We start from the raw sequence: 18283 nt of genomic DNA on the forward strand, positions 1-18283 counted from the left end.
GCCAGCCAGCCACTGACCCTCCGGACCCCCCGGGTGCCCCCTGCCCCCCTCTGCCCCCTGCCCTGGGCTCCTGCCAGCCCCCAAGCCCTGCGCAAAAAGGGAGCCCAGGAGAAGCCCCTCCATTCCTTCTGCTCCAAGGGCGCACCAAGGAAGAGGGCGAGGCGAGGCAAGGGATCTATTCTTGGGGGATCCGAGAGGGCTTCTTTCTCCACCAAGAGCAAGAGAAGGAGCAGATTTGGAAGATCCCAAGGCCCAGGCTCCTTGGTAAGAGGCAGGATTGGCAAGGGATTGGCAAGGGAAGGGAGGCATTGGACTCTCTCCTGGAAAGAAAGGGTGCCTCTATCTGCCCAGGAGCAAGGAGGCTGCAGGACACTTCTTGGGAGGGAGGTTTTTAAGTGTTTGGATGGTTCAGTTGGTGTTTAGACTTGTATCTTGCATGGTTTGGAGTGTTTTAATATTGGACTGTTTGAGATTAGTAAACCACTTTTAGTCCCTGCTCTGGAAGGAAGGCCGGATCTAAAGACACAGAAAATAATACAGTACTGTATATACTCATGTGTCAGTCTAGAAATGTTAGTCCAAAAATTGAACCCAAAAACCGAGGTCGACTTATCCATGAGTCAGTGTCAATACTATACTTTAACTCTTATTAAAAAGGGAACCGTCGGTTGGTGAAAGGCAAGAGTGCAATCTCTCCTAGAAGCACTGACCGTCCAGCGTTTAGTGTGAGCCAAAACCTTGATGCCTGCCAGAATGTTGTAGGTTCATTGTTTTCCTTGGCTTTAGATCCTTGGTTGCATGTCCCTAAATTTTACCCTCGACTTATCCAAGGGGCATATCAGAATCCATAATTTTGGCCCTAAAACCTGCCCTGGACTTATACATGAGCTCGGCTTATAGTTGCGTAAATACAGTAATAATAATAATAATAGTTTTTTGTGGGTTGGTTTTTGTGTGTGTGTGTGTGTGCTATGTGGCCATGTTCTGGAAGAGTTTTTTCCTGATGTTTGGCCAGCATCTGTGGCTGGCATCTTCAGACGATGCTGGCATGGAAGAGAGTGGTGTGTGTGTGTATAGTGTAAAACTACAAATCCCAGGATTCCATAGGATGGAGCTACAGCTCTTCAAGTGGTGTCAAACTACATTATTTCTACAGTACACATGGACCTTCAGACCAGGGGAAATACTGGACTCAGGCTGCATAGGATTTTATGGGTCATAACCAGACCTTTGAATTGTGCTCCTTGGGTCTTCCCTTTCCAGAGACGCAACATGCAATATGGCAGCAGCGATGGAGACTGAACAGCCAGGCTTTGAAATCTTTGAAACAGCAGAGAACGAGGAGAATGTGGTCCCGGAAGAGAAGGCAAAGTTGGAGCCGTACTACGTGGAAAGGTACTCCTGGAGTCACCTGAAGAAGTTGCTGATGGACACAAGGAAATACCACGGATGCCTGATGGCTAAGGCACCCCATGACTTTACATTCGTGAAGAAAAATGACCCAGAAGGGCCTCATTCAGACAGGATCTACTACCTGGGTAAGTAAGTTTACTGGTTGGAACTGTGTCCTGCTTCCAGCATTCCCAAATAGTACCAAAATGTCAATTTATAGTGTATTGTTTGGGAGCAAACTCCAATCCAGATGAACTTGTTTTGGTTCCTGCCTCTGCCATTGCAATTGTTTTTCGGTCATAGCTCCCATATTCAGTGGATTGACTGAGTCTCCCTTATCTGAAATGCTTGGGACCAGAATGGTTTTGGATTTTGGAGGTTTTCGGATTTTGGAATATTTGCATATACATACTGAGATGTCTTAAGAGATAGGCCCCAAGTCTAAACGTGACATTCATTTATGTTTCATATATACCTTTATACACAGAGCCTGAAGGCCATTTTATACACAATATTTTTAATAATTTTCCATAATATTCCATTTTCAGATTTTGTCAGTTCTGAATGCAATGGAAAAGGGTTTTTTTTGCATGGTCTTAAAGGGGAGGAAACAACCAACCTCCTGCTTTACCACTGGAGTAAGAGAGCAATATATTTTGTTACAGTGGAACGAAGCTGTGCTCACCTAGAAGAATGCATGTTTTATAAATGCAGATGAATTGAGGCTTTCATAATTTAAAGCAGGGGTAGGCAACCTTTTTGAGCCAGGGGCCGGGTTGCTGTCCCTCAGACAACTGGGGGGCCAAAGCCAAAAAATAAATAATTAAATAAATTTTTAAAAATTTAAATAAATAAATAAACCGGGAGAAATGTTGGACAACATTTTCAAATGGTGGACACTTTTTTTAAAAAAATGGAGGACACGCAAAAAAATTTGCTGATTTTTTAAAAAATGTTAATATAAATGCATGTTTCTGAGGCATCTATAGACAATTGCCCCCTTGCCCTGCGCGCGAGAGGCCAAAAGGCCCCAGCGGCAATCGGCGGCAGGACCGGGCGGGGGCCGGTCCCAAGGCCTCGCCGGGCCGCATCCGGCCCGCGGGCCGCAGGTTGCCTACCCCTGATTTAAAGTCACCTATTTTGACCTTGAATCGGGTCTTCTGTCGTATTGCTCTGCACAATGTTTTGCTAACAAGAAAATCCCATATGCAATTTTTGTCTGTTTTTAATATTTAGCTATGTCTGGTGAGAACAGGGAAAACACACTTTTCTATTCCGATATTCCCAAGAGCGTAAACAAGGCCGCTGTCCTCATGCTTTCCTGGAAGCCTCTCTTAGACCTTTTTCAGGTGGGTTGCATCTTCTACATTTCAGTCCTTATTTCATTACAGAAAACGAGAGAAAGAATACAAGAAGTCTTTGAGCAATATTCTTTCCAGTGCACATTTTCCCCCAAGGCCTCGTCTGAGTGAGCTACATTTATTAGAGGACGAGAACCATTAAGCAGAAGCTAGAATGGAAAACTTCGTGGCTCCGATTACTTTCTTGCCCAGCTGTGTTCTTCAGTGATTAAAAATTTAAAGCATTTTCCACTTTTAAGATGCTTGGCTTTGGTGCGTTTTGCAAATGGCCTTCTGTTGGGATACATCCTCTTATCCAGCTAAAGAGCATTTTACTGTTGATGGCCTTGGACTGGAGGAAAAGAATGCAAGACGTCCTTGAGCAAAATGCAGCCAAAGTTAGTTGTGATGCAAGTCCTCTTTCAATTCAAGCAGGCTGCATTTGCACTAAAGAAAAAACCCAGTTTGATACCATTTTAACTGCCATGGCTCCATCCTATGGAATCCAGGGATTTGTAGTTTTGCAAGGTATTTAGCTTTTGCTACCAATAAAGTGTTGACACCTCACAAAACTACAAATCCCAGGGGTCTATAAAATGGAACCATGGCAGTTAAAGTGGTGTCAATCTGCATTATTTTCTACAGTGTAGATGCATCAAATGTCAGTCTAAGAAAACAAAAAGCTAGCCCTATTAGTAACACAGAGACGAAACAGGTTGTAGTTCATCCTTTCTGAGACTGTCTCCTTCCTATATCAGGCTAGCTTGGACTACGGGATGTACTCCCGCGAGGAGGAGTTGTTGCGGGAGAGGAAGCGGATCGGGACGATAGGGATTGCCTCTTACGATTACCACCAGGAAAGCGGGACGTTTTTGTTCCAAGCGGGGAGCGGGATTTACCACGTGAAAGATGGCGGCCCCCATGGGTTCACGGTGAGTTGGAACAGGTTGGTAGAAATGAATTTTGGGATCCCCAAGGGAGCAAGAGCAGCTGAGCCCTTTCCAAATGTCCTTTTCCTTTCTTGCTCACATTTGCAGAAACAGCCTTTGAGGCCCAGTTTGGTGGAGACAAGTTGCCCAAACATACGGATGGATCCCAAGATATGCCCAGCCGATCCCAACTGGATTGCCTTTATCCACAGCAGTGACATCTGGATCTCCAATCTGGAAACCAAGGAAGAAAGGAGACTGACCTTTGTTCACAAAGGTGACAGCACTTTAGGCTTGTTGGGAATTGATGAACACTAACCATGGTTTGTTGCCTTTCTTTGGGATCCTTAGTTAAGACCCCCCAAATGTACATTAAAAACATGATAGGACTTACCTTGACCCTATGAATGGATGATAGATAGACTCCAGCAAAACCTGGAGGAAAGGGCCTTAACCATGATTTACTTAGTCCTGATACAACACTTAACCCTAGATAAAGCAAATCATGGTTTAGGAGCCCACTTCAAACATATTGGTTTGTGACCAGTTCTTAACCTCCTGTTATTAAGAAGGAGGAAAGCAAGCCCTGCTTAAGTGTTGTGCATGTTTGCCAATAACATTTCTATTGATGAACTCATGTTGTTGTTGTGTCACTTCAAGTTGTTTCTGACTTATGGCAACCCTAATCATGGGTTTTTCATGGGAAAGTTTCGGGTAACTGAAATGGGCCCTAAGCGTGTTCGATAGCTACTGAATGCAAAAGAAAAGAAACACAGGACTCGGGAGAACCACTGTGTGATGCTGAATTTCCTCCCCAAAGTTGCCTTCTTTACTGAAAAAACAAAACAAAACATTCCTTGCACTGTCTGTATAGAATTTGCCAACATCGAGGAAGACCCAAAATCCGCCGGGGTTGCTACGTTTGTGCTTCAAGAGGAATTCGATAGATACACGGCATACTGGTGGTGTCCCAGGGCAGAGCCAAGTGAGTATGCAAAAGCACCCAGATCCCAGGATTTTTGTGTTTTAAACTGGTGTTGTGTGTTGTATGTTTGTACGGTGGGGACCTTGGCACCAGACTGTAAAAATATGAATGAAATTGGCTCTGCTGACTCAGGCTGCTGGTTAACTGCAGTTCAACAACATTGGGAGGGCTTTGCTTTTGCTACCTCTGATTTAAGCATTCAATTGAACTGCGGTTTGGAGTTCTGATTACCGTATGTATTTGACTGTAAGCCGAGGGCAGGTTTTGGGGCCAAAATGATGGATTTTGATATGACCCTTGGATACGTCAAGGGTAAAACTTAGGGGCCTGTAGTGAAAGATGCAAAGGTCAAAGCAAAGGAAAACTTTGCAAAGAACTTACAAAATTACAGCAGGCACAACTATTTATATTCATACTAAAGGCTGAATGGACGAGAGAGTAGAAGGGGGTCAGTGCTTATAGGAAAGCTTAAACTCTTGCCTTTCACCAGAGGAATATATATATACTCTCTCTCTCTCTCTCTCTCTCTCTCTCTCTCTCTCTCTCTCTCTCTCATCCTTCCATATTTGCAGATTTGATATTTGCAGATTTGATTAATATGTTCTGTCTAGGAATAGTTAGGTCCTCCAGTGCAACTCTGTGGTAACATTAACTAAAGGTTGCACTGAAAGACCTAGAGATTCCTAGAGAGAATACTCTACTAGGCATAGTAGCTCCTCCGGTGCAGTTTCTATGGTCAGTGTCTGTTGGACGTTGACCACAGAGTTGCGCTGGAAGACCTAGAGATTCCTAGAGAGCTGTCCTCTCAGGTCAAAATATGGCGTTTTTGTTATTTGTGGTTTTTCCATATTCACTGGGATTTTGCACCCCAAACCCTAGCAAATATGGAGGGACAAATGCATATATAAATATACAAGTTGAAGTACAGTATTTACATTGACCCACGGATAAGTCAACTCAGTTTTTTTGGGTCAATTTTTAACCTGAGTTTCTAGACTTATACGTGAGTATATACAGTAAGTAAAATTGCTCCGTCTTTCTTGGCAGCTTCTGGAGGAGGCAAGATCCTCAGGATTCTTTATGAAGAGAATGATGAGTCGGAGGTGGAGATCATCCACGTCACGTCCCCCATGTTGGAGACCAGAAGGACAGATTCCTTCCGCTATCCCAAAACAGGTGAGGTGTGATCCTGCCGTGTTTTAAGTACAAGCCAGTTTTGATCCTTAGTGTATGAACCTGCATTGAGAACGAATGAGTGGGCGAATCTCTGATTCAGACAACAAGCAGAATGAAGCATCATTGGGAATACAAAATTATCCTTTCCTGCAAGTAAAACTAAAATAAAATAAAGCTTGTGTCAACTAATTCCTTTTGCGACTGTCGCTTCCATTCTAGGCACTGCAAACCCCAAAGTAACTTTCAAGTTGGCCGAAATAATGATCGATGTGGACGGCAGAGTAAGTCAAAATGATTTTGGCTATTAGGCATTCTGTGAGAACTGAAACATTGTAGAGAAAAGAAGGAGAGTCTTTCAGCCTTAGAAAGCCTTTTGGGGAGTTATAAGTGGTTTATTCCAAAATGTAAACATGCCTGGTTTAAAACCTCAGAATCGACAAAACAGTGATACTTTTATTGGCCAACCAAAATGCCCTCCCAATGCAACTTTTCTGATCTATGTTTCCCTTCTTCTTCTGGCAGATTTCTGATGTTGTCGACAAAGAGCTCGTCCAGCCCTTTGAAATCCTGTTCGACGGCGTGGAATATATTGCCAGAGCAGGATGGACTCGGGAAGGGAAATAGTGCGTATTTTCCCTTGTCTCTTGTTTCCACAGCAGCTCTGGGTTCGAATTGGGACATTCTAAGCCCACCTTAGTTCACTCCTGGTGACAAACTTTTAAAGCCATTCCTTGCATTGCAGGGCTTTAAACCATATGCAAAAGAATTGGCCGAGTTCACATGCATTTTCTTAAAAGTGTTGGAAACTGCCTTATAATGACTCAGAGACCCAGGGATCTTCCATCCCTATCTCTACCACCAAAGTGAGAACTTACTCTCATCTCACTGCTATGGCCACCAAATGTGGGGACTTTCATGGTGCATATGTGAGACTATAGTCGTCTTATATCTGTACTGGGCATCACCATCATCATCAGTTCTAGGCACTTTCTTGGAAGTGATTTCCATTGATATGAATGGGCTTTTCTTGCCATGAAACCATATTGCTCAGTAGTACCTACTGCTGTTTCTGATTTTCCTTTCTTCCTTTCAGCGCTTGGGCCATTTTGCTTGACCGCTCCCAAACACGGCTCCAGATTACGTTGCTGCCCCCAGCGTTGTTCATCGCTGTGGAAGATGATGCCATGGAGAGGCAGAAACTGATTGATGCTGTGCCTGACTCTGTCACGCCATTGATCATTTATGAAGAAACTACAGACGTCTGGATAAATGTAAGAGTTGAGCCTCTTGAGATCCAGCTCTTGGCCATTGCTACTTGGTTTGCTGCTGTGATGTTGTAGAATATTTTAAAAGGTCTGATTGCATGGAAGGTGTCAGGTCCAGCAGGATACTTAGTTCAGAAATCCAGGCTTTAGTTGTCAAAACTCAGAAGAACTTCATTAAGAAACTAGATCCACTCCAGGGATGTTTATTGCCAGAAATGACCAACAAGCGTTAATATTGCCTAGTGAAGTTATCGGCAATTTCAAAGTTTCAATAAGGAGGGATGGGTTTCAACCATCATACCCCTGGCTTTCGCTCTCAATCTTTCTTTGTCCCATAGATCCATGATATCTTCCACATCTTCCCTCAAACCCATGAGGATGTGATCGAGTTCATCTTCGCCTCCGAGTGCAGGACGGGATTTCGGCACCTCTACAGAATCACTACCGTTTTAAAGGAGAGCAGATACAAGCGGTCGAATGGAGGGCTCCCTACTCCAAGTAAACAGCTGCGGCCGTTGTTGTTGTTGCTTCAGAATCATGGGTGTGCACCATGCGCTTGGGCAAAAAGTCCCCAAATCTGCTTTGTGTTAGACCACTGAACGCCCTCCAATATGCGCATTTTTCACTTGCTTGATGGCCTTTTTTCAGTTTGCTGCTAACTTTTATTGGCAGGGTTCCAGCTTGTGATGAGAGGTCAGGACCCACCAGCATTGATCCTATATACCTTTAGCCTGCATAGAATCTATACATATTTAATGTATAGAGCCTGGAAACTTTTAGCCTATTGTAAATGTACACCGGGGTAGGTGTCTGTCATCCCACAGTTGTGAAAGCAATTGTGAAGTAGGCCGTGATCTCCCCTATTGCACAGTAGCCAAATCACTCCGCAACCACCGCATCAAAAGTGTGAAAGAGGTGAGTGTGTAGGTGCTTGCAGAATGGTTGTCTGCATCACACTTGTGTACTTCCTACACAACCATTTTTGCACTGGTGTGATGCATCAACAGGATTCTGGCTTTTGTTGTTGTGAGATGTAAGTGTAAGTGCTGTCTTGGGTAGAATGATCCCTAAGAAAATGGAAGCATAGTTGCCCATGCCTCCTAGTATTTTACTAATGGTATGGGGAAATGGACGTTGTGCAGGAGAATTTGCACAGGGACCTGTATCATTTTAATCTCTTTCTCTTTTGCAGGTGATTTCTTGTGCCCCATTAAAGAAGAGCTTCCAATTACTAGCGGGGAATGGGAAGTCCTTGGCCGGCATGGTTCCAATGTAAGCCCTTTTGTTTTGCTCTTCTCTGATGTTTGGATGTCTCATGTTATAATAAATGCCCGTTGTTGTTGTTGTTGTTGTTTGTCTCCAAGTCTTTTTTTTTTTTTACTTAAGGCGACCCTAAGGAAACACTGTCATGGGGTTTTCTTGGCAAGTTTCTTCAGAGGGGAGATTAAACTCTTGCCTTGAATTATATTCTGAAATCCAAAATATTCTAGAATTGTCCACATGGCTGGATAAAAAGTGACACCTTCGCTTTGTGATATTTCAGTGTACGCAAACTTTGTTCTTTGTGCAAAATTACTAAAAAGATAATAGCATATAAAATTATCTTCAGGCTCTGAGTATAAGGTGCGTGTGAAACGTAAATGAATTTTGTGTTTAGACTTGGGTCCCATCTCCAAAATATTGCATTATGTGCATGCAAATGTTCCAAAAAGGTCTGGTCCCAAGTATTTCAGATAAGGGAGACTCAGCCTGTAATAACAAGTGGTTCTCAACTTGTACGACAGATTAAACTCTTCATTGTATATATATTTAGGTATATATGTGCTAAAATACAGTGTACTTGCACTGACCCATGGATAAGTCAACACAGGTTTTTAGGGTCAGTGTTTTAACCTGGACTTATACATGAGTATATACAGTATATCTTTCAGCGAATTAATGTCCCCCTTTGGCAATTGAAACTGACGAAACATGAAGTCAATTTCAGCTGATGAAATTCAACAGATGTTTGCAAACTCGGGTCATTTCTGGTTTTTTTTTTTTTATGTGTATGTTTCCTATTAGATCCGGGTCGATGAAGCTAAAAAACTGGTATATTTTGAAGGTACGAAGGATACTCCCTTGGAGCATCACTTGTACGTTGCTAGCTACGAAAACCCAGGAGAAGTCAAGCGGCTGACGGAAAGCGGTTTCTCACACGCCTGCTGCGTCAGCCAGGTACTTTCCCAGCCTCTTTGTGCCTTTGTCTTGTTTCCCTCCAAATAGGGGAAAGTAGTGTGATGCCATGGACTTGGGTTAAGAAATTTGGTTGCATTTATTGATTGTATACAGATTGAGTACTGCTCAACATTGAGCAGTAAACACCAGTAATGACATTTATGGCTATTGGGTAGTAAACACAGCATATCCCTCTTATTTTGCTTAGGGAAAATTTGTATTTTGTTATTATTAGGAAGAGGGTGGGCTTTCAGTGTCCATTTTGTTCCTTTGGAGGGAATTGTGCATACAAGGCGATATCATTGCACGGTCTGTCATGGCTTCTTATCCTTTTCCCCAGAACTGTGACATGGTTATTTCTAAATTCAGCAGCCAAAAGACCCCGCACCAGGTGTCCCTTTATAAACTGACCGGCCTGGAAGACGACGTTGCCAACAAGTCAAAGGAATTTTGGGCCACCATTTTAGATTCTACAGGTAACCTCCCTGTTATACTTAATGCTGCGGAAGAGATCGAATGGCATTTGTCCCAGATCCAGCAGGAGTCCCAAGGTGCTGCCGCATTGCAAAATTAATGCACTTTGACACTGCTTTAACTGTCTGATGGAGCAGGAGAAATATCTCACAAAGCTACAAATCCCAGAATTGCGTAGCATTGAGCCGTGGCAGTTAAAGTGGCATCAAATTGCATTAATTTTGCAGGGTTCTTGTTATCCATTGGGGTTTGGTTATAGGATCCCCCTTGGATAACAAAATCTGTGGATGCTCAAGTAAATAGAAAGGCAGAGCAAAATAGTGTCCTCTCTATAAAATGGCAAAATCAAGGTTTGCTATTTGAAATTTATTCTTTCTTTGAATATTTTCAAGCTGTGGATGCTTGAATCCATGGATTAAAAGATCCATGGATAAAGAGGGCCAACTGTATTGGTAGAAGTCTGTGGGTATTCAATCCCGGATGTGAGCACTTGTCCCTCTGCTCCTTCCTTCCTTGACAACAATGGACAACTCCTTTCTTTTCCTGTAGGTCCTCTCCCAGATTACATTCCCCCCGAGATCTTCTCCTTTGAGAGTTCCTCAGGATTTGTGCTTTATGGGATGATGTATAAGCCTCACAATCTACAACCTGGGAAGAAATATCCAACGGTGCTTTTTATATATGGCGGCCCCCAGGTAAGTCTATTGCAGGGGTGGGCAACTGTGCGCACAACCAAATGCATAAACACATACATACACAGTGTACAGTATACAGCTGCATGCACCACCTTGAACTGAATGTGGGCATTTTAGACCAGACCCTCCATCAGGGAACTTACCTATAAGATACCAATATATTACATCCCTATCTTCTTCTTTTCACACTTTCCTCTGCCTTTATTTCGGTTTTAAAGCTTTTATGTTAGGTACTGTATATGTTAACTTTGTAAAGATGTGAATTTTTAGCACTTCCATGTATGAAACGGAAGGTTTTTTCCAATGTTTCCTTCTAGGTGCAGCTGGTGAACAACAGGTTTAAAGGGGTCAAATATTTCCGCTTGAACACGCTGGCTTCCTTGGGTTACGCTGTTGTGGTGATTGACAACAGGGGCTCTTGCCACCGAGGTTTGAACTTCGAAGGTGCCTTTAAACATAAGATGGTAAGTCTGCAAAATGGAGGTTGAGCTGATGTGGGCTTTGCAATTTCTCAGCAGAACGTAGAATAAGTTTTTGGGTGAATAAGGATGCTGGCAATAACAGGAGACCATTTTCTTGTTTAAACTCAAGATCTGGGCACATAATGTTGGGCTGCAAGTCCCATCACTCCAACTCAGTGCAGGGATGATGGATGTTGTATTCCAGCCGCCTCAAGAGAGCCACCAATGGTTCATCCATATTTCAGTTAGCTGAGTGCTTAGGAAATATTTAAAAACGATTATAAACTGTCTTACACCAACTCAGTCCATCGACTTGAGTGGCCGAGATCCGATTAGACACTAGCAGAGCATGAAGCTGCAACAGCACACATGTGCTACTGATCAGAATTGTACGATGAAGGCACAGACTGCCTTGGAGTTGCCTCCAGACCAAGTCTATGAAAATTCATGCTACAACTTCTTTCATACAGTTAATCTCAAACATTCTGCAAGATCCCTTTAAATACTACATTCAGCAAGATCCCTTTGCATACTAAATTCAGAGACATGGATACATCTGAATTGTATCTGCATGTGCAGTGCATACATTTTTGCAGAACTCAGTTTATGCAACCATGAGCTGAATATATCTGTGGCACAATAGTCATAAATAGTGCAGCCACATGTATAAGAGAATGTATGTGTGAATATAACACCAGCATGGTTCCAACCATTGTTGAATCCTATCTACTAGTGATTCTTAATTTCTCGGCCTTATTGCCTGGCAGGAAATCTTTTGAACTGGAGATTTCAGGGGATGAATGTTGTCTCCTATGTTCACAAAGCGAGCCATCTACACTTTGTGTATAGGGCTCAGGGATGGACCACAGCACCTCCACCAAAAACAGGTTCCTTACAAAATGTTATTTTTCCGCCAGGGCCAAATTGAAATTAGTGACCAAGTGGAAGGTTTGCAGTACTTGGCTTCCCGGTACGAATTCATCGATTTAGATCGGGTAGGCATTCACGGCTGGTCCTACGGCGGGTACCTCTCTCTCACCGCGTTGCTTCAGAGGCCAGACATCTTCAAGGTATGCTTGTCTCGGGGTTGGGAAAAGAAAACAGTTTCTTGCATTCATGTGTGGGACTAAATCAGAAAATTTAAGTGACAAAATGTGGTTCAGATGTTGTCAGTAATAATTGTTCTTTAAAAAGCGCTCTTTTAAAGTAAATTGTTTTGGTTGACCTTAAGTTAATTGAAGGGCTTGTCTCGGAATTGCATTTCTTACACTGTAAAATGAAGCTATTAAATCATTGATTGTGTCTTCCTGCCTGGCAGAATGGGGTTGGATGGCCCTTAGGGGTCTCTTCCAACTCTAGGATTCTATGAAACTATGATAGGATTTCCCAATGTATTGATTAACCTTCCAATCATTGATGGATTGTATCTTCCTGCATGGCAGAATGGGGTTGGATTGGGCGGCCATTGGGGGTCCCTTCCAACTCTAGGATTCTATGAAACTATAATAAGATTTCCCAATATAAATTCTGGGATCCCAGGGTTCAGTCCCAGCAGCTGATCTTTTTCTTTTTAACTTCCTTGCAGGTCGCTGTGGCCGGGGCGCCCGTCACGCTGTGGTTGTTCTACGACACCGGATACACCGAGCGTTACATGGGCCACCCGGATAACAACGAACAGGGCTATTACCTTGGCTCTGTCGCTATGCAAGCAGATAAATTTCCTTCCGAGTAAGAGCTTGTCCTCTCTCTTTCTTCCCCTTGCCTTCTTCTCTGACGTTTGAAATCCCACCCGAATACTTCATTTCCTGCCTCATTAAACGCTTAAATAATTGTATGGTATTTTTTAAAAAAACAAGAAAAGCTTCTTCATAAACCTGAATGGGCATTTACATAATCAGGTCTCATTAGGAGTAATCTCCTTGAGTCTGATTGTCATTAAGGTATTAACTTTTGGCTTGGAGATATTAACAAGCAGACCTCCCTTTGACTCAGATTAGGTAATTAGGCCTTGTGTTAATTAAGGGCATCAGTTAGGTGGGCCACCCAAGTAGATGGGCGTGGGTTAGCCTTGCTTCTTCCCAGAATCCATCTGCACTGCAGAAATAATCTGGTTTGACACCACTTTAACTGCCATGGCTCAATACCATGGTATTCTGGGCATGGCAGTTTGTTGCAATGCTCTAGTGCCACAGCAAACTACCATGCCCAGATTTCCATAGCATTGCTCCATGGCAGTAAAAGCGGTGTCAAACTGGATTATTTTGGCAGTGTGGATACAGTCCCAGATGAAGATGAAGGGGGTTATGTTTTATATCCTGGGATGTCTAAGAGAGGTGCCCCAAGAGCAAAGAAATGAAGGAGGTGCGATAATTCAATTGACCAGCCTTGCTTTGTTAAAAGTTTTCCTATTAGCCAAAATTAGAGGAAAATAATTTGCTTCACCTAAGCAAAGTTGTGCTTTATAATTCACATCCATATCCAAAATGACTCAAGAACACAGTAGGATATATTTTCTCAATATAATATAACATAACATAATCTCTTCCAACTCAGTGATTCTGTGATTCTAATATCTATTAAGCAATTCATTTCTAGACCTGATCATGTTTCTGTTGCAAAACTTAGTTGTGATATGGGAAGCTTTCCTTCTCCCTTGGCTATCTTACTGCTTGAGATGTGGATTGCAATGCACTGTATTGGTTGAGATTTCAATCCACCGTATTGCCCTTAAGTCTAAACAGTTCAGAAGTTTTAAATTGATGATGTGTTCTCCTGCTTGTGTCTCTAGGCCCAACAGGTTGCTGCTACTTCACGGGTTCTTAGATGAAAATGTTCACTTTGCACACACTAGTATCTTGCTGAGTTTTCTGGTCAGGGCTGGGAAGCCCTATGATCTGCAGGTAAGGAGGAATTCATCTGTTAAGTGATGTAATGAAATACAAATGACATAGATAAAATAATTATAAAACAGTTAAAACGGGCAAATAGAGTAGGCCATTAAGTTCTGGGCACCTCATTTTAGGAAGGATATAAGGTGCATCTGTACTGTAGAAATAATGCAGGTTGACACCGCTTTTACATCCATGGCTCAGTCCTGTAGAATTCTGCCATCTATATACTGTATATACATGTACTGTATGAGTCTAGAAATTTTAGTCATGAATTGACCCCCAAAATGAGTCTGTTTATCCGTGGGTCAATGTAACTTGTTGTTATTGTGTGCCTTCGAGTCGTTTCCAGCGTATCGCAAACCTAAAATGAACCTATCATGGGGTTTTCTTGGCAAGGTTTGTTCAGAGGGGCTGAGAGAGTGTGACTTGCCCAATGCCACCCAGTGCGTTTCCATGGCTGAACTGGGAATCGAACCCTGGTCTCCAGAGTCACAGTCCAGTACTCCAGCCACTACACCTCACTGGCTCCCTGTATCAATAAATACATTAAAAAACAGATATATAGAGTGACTAACACTCTTCTTTTCTTTTCTTTTCTCTTAAGATTTATCCCCAGGAAAGACACAGCATCCGAGTCCCTGAGTCTGGAGAGCACTATGAACTTCACCTCTTATATTACCTCCAAGAAAACCTAGGATCGCGCATGGCTGCGTTGAAGGCAGTGCCGTGACGTCCCCCTCCTTCGAAATCCCCCCTCCGCAGACGCATAGAGCTCCTTAAGACCCTCGGGCCGAATGTCGCGTTCTGGTGCCTCCCCCTCCTCTGACACAGTTAGTCGAATCCATACACAGTCTGTCTTTATGACCATTGCTTTTATTTTTGGAAAAATCAACCCGGTGCCATACAAGGAGGAGACAGCTGTACAGGAATAAAAAGAGAGAGAGTAATTTTAAATGTAAATATTAAAGTAAACGTCTGTGCTACCTTGCAGTATGGGATTTTTCCCCTCTTAGGGCTAGTTCCTGCTTGCATGCATCTGTCCATATTCATCCCTCCTCTCAATGGCCAGAAGCCTACACTGCTTCAGCATGTTGTAAATATTGGTGGGACAGTTGTTGCTGACTGCTTCGACTTATGGCAGCTGTATGGATAAAAGACCTTTAAGACACCCTGACATCTACAGCCATGTTCAGGTACCACAAATTGAACTCAGTCATGGCTTTTTTGGTGGAGTCCATCCTTTTGTAAGGCAGCATTCCTCTTTTGCTACTGTCTTCCACCAAACCAAGCATTGGTCAAGCATATCTTTGCAATCCTGGTACTGAATACCAATGTAGCATGAAGTATCTGGAACAAGAGTCAGTGCAAACATGACAAAAAGGCAATGGATAGAGGCAATGCACTTCCACATCCGATTCTGTATACTATAATGTCCCACTGTATGCTCACAGCTCTACTTAATACTGTTATTAATACTGTTATCTGGATAGGTCCACTGGCACCTTGTCCCAAAAAATAATTCCACATAGACAGCACCACTTTAGTTACTATCAGGAAGCTTGCAACTCAATGTATGACCAGCAAAACATTGCCTTTGCTGCTTTAGGGAAGTCTGAATCTCAGATGTTGGTGGTTTAAAAGGCCATTCGTTCACAAGTTCCAGATATCACTAGATCTCATTGAGTGGTGGAGCATGCATGTTTGAAAGCAGTCTTTGAAAAGAACTGTGTATCTCTGAGGGGTCCTTGTTTTGGGGGGACACAGTTTTTCATATTAAAACTCTTGGGGGAACAGGTCAGCCAATAGCTGCTGCTCATAATAGTTAAATGGCATCTCCATTCACAGAGCATGTATCTATGTTCCCAGAATTGCCATGGTTGGCAAAGATCGCAGATAATAGCGAACACTGTATTTTGGTGGAGCATAACTATTTGTGCTCATCCTAAAGGCTGGATGGAGGAGGAGAGAACAATGGTCCATGGTAGCTGTGCAGTGTGTGGGGAGGCAGCTGGGTACATGTGGGGCTAAGAAAATGCACACGTGTCAAAAAGGGTGGAAAGGCAGAGCAAAGCAATATGGCGATTGCATTACCAGCCATTTCAGACAGCTTTGTCTGATTTTAACCCTGAATGTCATGGGCCAGGAGCTGCAGGACTGGGACCTGGAGGAAGAGTCCAATGCAGAGACTGAGGAAGGGACCTAGGCAAGTCTTCCAGATGGAGAAGAGCCTGCAGCTCTCCCTATTGCAGAGCTTCAGCCAGCTCCTCCTGGTGAATTGCAGCCTCAGCCAGGAAGACAAGGGCAAGACTCAGCTGCAGCTGATGAAACAGATGACACAGCTGGACTCTTAAGGCCTCCATCAAGGAGGAGGAACAAAAGGATCCAGCCAAAGATAGAGAGAGCAAAGATGCTCAGCCAGGTTAAGCAGCAAGCAAGCAAGCTCTGATTAGAGCCAGCTGGTGCCAGGCTATTTAAGAGTTGAGTTTGCTTAAGGAGTTGCTGGAAGTATGTTATTTGTGTTTAGACTCCTGCATTCCTAATTCAGACATGGCTTCTTTGACCTTTGGACCATGTTGACCTTTGTTCTTGTTGCTTCCCTTGACTTGGGCTGCTTGACCAACACCTATCTCTTAAGGGACTCTCCCAGGTGAGGATGCTTTGTAGCTGCTTGTAATTCACTGCCTCTGCCTGCATTATCAGTTGGAGGTTCCCTCCCAGCCAGCCTTTGCAGGTATTTGGTGAACCAGGACACTGGAAAGCTGACAAAACATACATAAATGTCTTATTCAGGCCCTTCAAATACCTATTCTTCTTGGCACTCCTTTGAAGGGGAAGCACCAAAGAGCTGCCACCGCTGCCATTTTCCTTCCTAGGCATTCAAAAAGTGGCACTGCAGCAGAAAGCATGTCATCTATAGGATTTATATTCTACCTTCTTCCCAAAATGGGGTCATTAGAGAGGGTTGGTGCTTCTTCTCGGTTCTTCCGGGATGCACTAAACTGTCGCCTTTCACTACTACTCCGAGAATAAGAAATAAAGAGATAAAGTACAATACTTGCACTGATCCATGGATAAGTCAATCCAGTTTTTGGGGAGTTCAGTTTTGTGATTAAAATGTCTAGACCTATACATGTGTGTATCTACAGTAAATGGAAATGGGGTCTCCCTTGCACCAAGAGTTCAGTGGTTTGCATTTTCTAAAAAGAAAGAAGGCAAAAACTGGAGGTTAACCACATTTTGTTTTGGCACGCCACTTTCATGAACCGGTTTGCATCGAGAACAAAAGCTGTGTGAAAACACTGTGTACCCAGACATGGTGAGATGGATTTACCCACCTACACTTTCTTGAAGAGGATGTCTGGGTGCGTTCCCCCCCCCCCCCCCCCCCGCGTTGTTCTGCACCAGCGAGTAGACGTCAGGTGTTAGGTTTCAGAACATAAAGTCCTGCTGTTTTGAAACACCTGGCGTGTAATAACCAGGCTGCAGGTCTCCAGTGTCTTCTCTATACACACAGACACAGCCAGACAAAGACTGATACACCTGCCTTCACTCCTAGCCTTATGCAAAAAGAGAACTATGCCAGTTGCATTGAACCATCTCTTGCAATACTAGGACTAAAACAGTAAATTAACTAAATAAATCATGGGTTCATCTGTATTTGCAGCTTTGCAACAGAAGGATAGAAATGCACTGTTAACGCTGGTTAAAAATTACACACACACATATACACATATACATGCTGCTATGGGTGCCAAAGTCATTTCCAGTATATGGCAACCCTAACATGAACCTATTCTGGGGTTTTCTTGTCACGTTTCTTCAGAGGGGGCGTGCCATTGCCATCCTTTGAGGCTGACTGTGACTTCTTGCCAAAGTCCCCCAGTGGGATTTTATGGCTGAGCTGGGATTCGAACCCTGGTCTGCAGAATCATAGTCCAACACGTAAACCACTATGCCATGCTGGCACTCATATACAGTACAGTATATGGTAAAAAGGTCAGCAATACCTGTTTGAATTCTCTGCCTCTCTAAGAAACTGTATATATACATATACATTTAAAACTGCAGATAACATAAATACTGGGAACATCCTTTCGCTCTCTCTGCCACTCATCTACATCCATATTTAGTAGCTGCTTGGAGAAGAAATGACAGTCATAGGCTCTGTATGATCTGTTTTTACTCTTAACTGTGACTTGAAAAGGAGTGCCTTAGATGCCAGCAGGGGATGCTGTAACACAAGATAAGAGCAAATGGAAACTGAGCTAAACTGTGGCTGCATCCGCACTGCAGATATAATCCAAGTCGACACAGCTTTGAACTGCTATGGCTCAAAGCTATGAAATTCCAGGAACTGTAGTTTTGTGAGACATTTTGCTTTCTCTGTTGGAGATCTGTGGTGCCGCAACAAACTACAAAATCCCAGAATTCCATAGCATGGAGCCATGGCAGTTAAAG

The 18283-nt window shown here is 43.2% G+C and overlaps 1 protein-coding gene across 1 annotated transcript; it reads left to right on the forward strand.

The window, feature by feature from the left end:
* Positions 1-92: 92 nt before the first annotated feature.
* Positions 93-14808, forward strand: DPP8 (dipeptidyl peptidase 8). Its single transcript, XM_042472568.1, has 20 exons — positions 93-264; positions 1264-1538; positions 2629-2741; positions 3491-3664; positions 3770-3938; positions 4536-4646; positions 5694-5822; positions 6042-6103; positions 6345-6445; positions 6916-7093; positions 7426-7585; positions 8280-8359; positions 9152-9304; positions 9645-9780; positions 10328-10473; positions 10791-10937; positions 11852-12004; positions 12520-12662; positions 13723-13834; positions 14430-14808. Exons 2-20 carry the CDS (start codon positions 1280-1282, stop codon positions 14553-14555), a joined length of 2652 nt encoding a protein of 883 aa, XP_042328502.1. The 5' UTR covers positions 93-264; positions 1264-1279; the 3' UTR covers positions 14556-14808.
* Positions 14809-18283: the final 3475 nt, after the last annotated feature.

This window comes from Sceloporus undulatus, chromosome 6 (genome assembly GCF_019175285.1).
Source record: "Sceloporus undulatus isolate JIND9_A2432 ecotype Alabama chromosome 6, SceUnd_v1.1, whole genome shotgun sequence".
NCBI classification, from domain to species: domain Eukaryota; kingdom Metazoa; phylum Chordata; class Lepidosauria; order Squamata; family Phrynosomatidae; genus Sceloporus; species Sceloporus undulatus.

Excerpts from the sequence above, each read along its gene's own strand:
- DPP8 (XM_042472568.1), top strand. The coding sequence starts at position 1,280 with ATGGCAGCAGCGATGGAGACTGAACAGCCAGGCTTTGAAATCTTTGAA. Across the intron at positions 5,823-6,041 it reads CTTCCGCTATCCCAAAACAG|GCACTGCAAACCCCAAAGTA; the intron begins GTGAGGTGTGAT and ends CTTCCATTCTAG. Across the intron at positions 10,474-10,790 it reads TTATATATGGCGGCCCCCAG|GTGCAGCTGGTGAACAACAG; the intron begins GTAAGTCTATTG and ends GTTTCCTTCTAG.